The sequence below is a fragment of the Zea mays genome, chromosome 9 (genome assembly GCF_902167145.1).
Source record: "Zea mays cultivar B73 chromosome 9, Zm-B73-REFERENCE-NAM-5.0, whole genome shotgun sequence".
In the NCBI taxonomy this organism is placed as follows: Eukaryota; Viridiplantae; Streptophyta; class Magnoliopsida; order Poales; family Poaceae; genus Zea; species Zea mays.
The window spans coordinates 148,622,071-148,625,000 of record NC_050104.1 but is presented as its reverse complement, the minus strand read 5'-3'; the positions used below and the strand labels follow the sequence as shown (position 1 = coordinate 148,625,000).

The 2,930-nt window shown below is 39.7% G+C and overlaps 1 protein-coding gene across 1 annotated transcript; it reads left to right on the top strand.

The window, feature by feature from the left end:
- The first annotated feature begins 378 nt into the window (after positions 1-378).
- Positions 379-2,677, top strand: LOC118473410 (40S ribosomal protein S20-2). The gene is made up of 3 exons (XM_035962705.1): positions 379-658; positions 1,197-1,310; positions 2,286-2,677. The coding sequence occupies exons 1-3, from the start codon at positions 535-537 to the stop codon at positions 2,426-2,428; spliced, it is 381 nt and encodes a 126-aa protein (XP_035818598.1). The 5' UTR covers positions 379-534; the 3' UTR covers positions 2,429-2,677.
- Positions 2,678-2,930: the final 253 nt, after the last annotated feature.

The following is a 2,930-nucleotide window of genomic DNA, read 5'->3' as shown; positions in this document are numbered from 1 at the left end:
AGCTCCTCACATCCCATGCATGCATAATTACTGTTCATGTCCTAGTCTTATCCCTTCAACCAACAAATGGATAAGACCAACCCTTCAAGGGTTCAATATGTAACCCTCAAAACAAACAAAAAAACAAACTTTAGTCATTTTAGTTGAGAATATACTTAAAATTAATTTTTTGACGCCGTGGTAGCACATTTCTTGCTATTTTAATTGCACTCTTAACTAGAATAATAAGACAGTTTCTGTATACCTTTTATGGGAAAACAAAACCTGAAAATACCAGCGATCAATTTCTTATCTAGGTGGATGGATCCTAGTCTTCTAGAGGACAAATGTGAAAAATATGACTATATGGGCCATTAAAAGCCTGGTTCTAGTTAGGCCGTTAAAAGCCTGGTTTCAGTTGGGCAAACCCGTTAACTTGCAATATAAATTGCCTGGAACCCATCTTCGGGCGGAAACCCTAGCTTGCCGCGCCGCCTGGATCGAGCAGCCGAGCGACTAAGCGAAGACTCCCTTTTCCCCGAGCACAAGAGAACCATGGCGGCGGCGGCAGTATACGGCGGCTTCAAGGGGAAGCTTGGCGTCGAGGATGCCCCCGAGCTGCAGCTCAACCGCATCCGCATCACACTCTCATCCAAGAACGTCAAGAACTTGGAGAAAGGTATAACCAAACCTCATGAATTCACATATCTTTCTCAAGTGGTCTAATATCTTAGCTAATCTCGATCGTATGGAGTATATAGTAGTGGCGTATACAAGCTTTCATTGACGGATAATTCGTATATTGTTTACGATTATGCTTTAGATCTGCCTGTCGAATTTGTTGCTTCCCGTCCTAGTCTCGAGAACATGTACAAATCTATCTCGGAGACAGTTAGTCGCGGATTACAATGGCTGGGTGTGCGAACCCATTTTCTATGCGCCATTCGATTTGCTATTTGCCTATGCACAAGCGGTGGTGCAGTGCCTAAGTGCTTTGTTTGTTCTGTTGGATGGTATTGAAGGAAGGAATTTACAATCGAAGTTTTGCACTCATCTCTTTTTGTATATACTTACTATCTTCTATCATTAGGCTGATTAATCTGCATTTGTTCATTGGCTATGATGCAAGCTACACCAGAGTATTGGACTGTCGTTGCAGAGTTATTTTCAATGAATTATTGAAGTGACAATTGTGTGCGATTTCTGGTACATTTCAGTTTGTGCGGATTTGGTAAAGGGAGCCAAGGACAAGCATTTGAGGGTTAAGGGACCTGTCAGGATCCCTACTAAGGTTCTCCACATCACCACTCGCAAGTCCCCTTGCGGTGAAGGTATCAAGCTCTTTCCTAGCCTCTGCTGTTGAAATTGTCTGCTGGTTGGCTTTGTTTAATTTTACTGATTGAGTTTTTAGTGCTTTCATTAATAGGAATACATAATACATTGATCTGTTCACTATTCACTAATTTAAACATGTATTAAGCATTAAAGTGCTCGCAGTTCACACAATATTATGCTATTGTTAATTTTAGTTTAATTGGTTTGGTGTTCTGGATACCATTTTTTTCTTAAAAAGATTTTTCTTACTACTATAACATGTAAAACTACTGTATCTATCCTGCACCATGGGAGGTGATTTTTGTTATTTAAGTTATTATCTACTCCTTGTGTTCCTAATTATTGGTCACTTTGGCTTTTCTATAGTTCCATAGCTTTTGGTATGCACCTAGATATACAAAGTATCTCTATGTATCTAGAATCTAAAAAACCAAAACGAGCTATAATCTGAAGCAGAGGTGAAGGCTTTACCAATATACCTTGTTTTACCCTGTTTTCCGGGTAGCTATTTGTGTCAAATTGTGGTGGGAATGGGATTCGTCATTCATGCCATCTAAAGTACACTGTAGCGCGGTGACTATCTGTTTCAAATTGTGGTGGGATGGGATTCATCATTCATGCCACCTTAGTAACTTTAGACTTCATCTTCTGGATAGTAACACCTGGTCCTGTTTGACACTCTAGTACCCTCTAGTTGTTGACGAATGTTATCTAGAATGTTTGACACCATGGGTTTTTATTGATGACTTTCTCGTCTCTAACTCTGACAGGCCAAGGTCTCTTCTCATTTTCAAATTCTTGAAAAAAACAGTTGTTTTAAGTGAACAACTTTGTCAATAGATAGTGATTATATAGGTTGCCCACCTTCATGACTGTCATCAAGCTCTTCTATTGCACGTGGAATATAATGGGGTGTTGATACCGGATTTTTGTTGTGGATTTGGCTGATTACTTTCTAATTTTTTGGTCAGGAACAAACACATGGGATCGGTTTGAGTTCCGCATTCACAAGAGGGTGATTGACCTAATCAGCTCCCCTGATGTGGTGAAGCAGATCACCTCCATCACAATTGAGCCCGGTGTTGAGGTTGAGGTGACCATTGCCGACGTGTAAGGACGTGAAGTTCAGCAATGTCATCGACAATCTTTTTCTTTGTGCTCCCTGTGTGCTCGCAAGAGAGATTTTGAGTTATTATTAGCATACAAGACTTCTTCCCCCCTATAATTCTATGTTAGCTGTTTGTCTGATCTATGGCCTGTTCAACTTGAAATTTTGATTCAGTAATCTTTATGTGGTGCTAATTGAACTTGGATCGCACCAATCGTCTTGTGGATCATTGTGTACAAACTGGTTGTCGAACTTTATGTGGTGGCTGCTTGGTTGGTTAATAATACGTTTTAGCCTGCTAAAGAAAACCTATTTTTTGGCAACAATGTTTAATAAATATATGTCCGAAAATTGCCCACACGCGCGAAGTATGCCAATTTCTATCTATCACATGATGAAGACTATGACTATAGTATTGACGGTTAATAAGAAAGTGATAGGAGTCGTCTTAGTTTTTTATCTTTTACCGGAGATATTCTTTTAACATATCAATTGTTGGCTTTAGCTC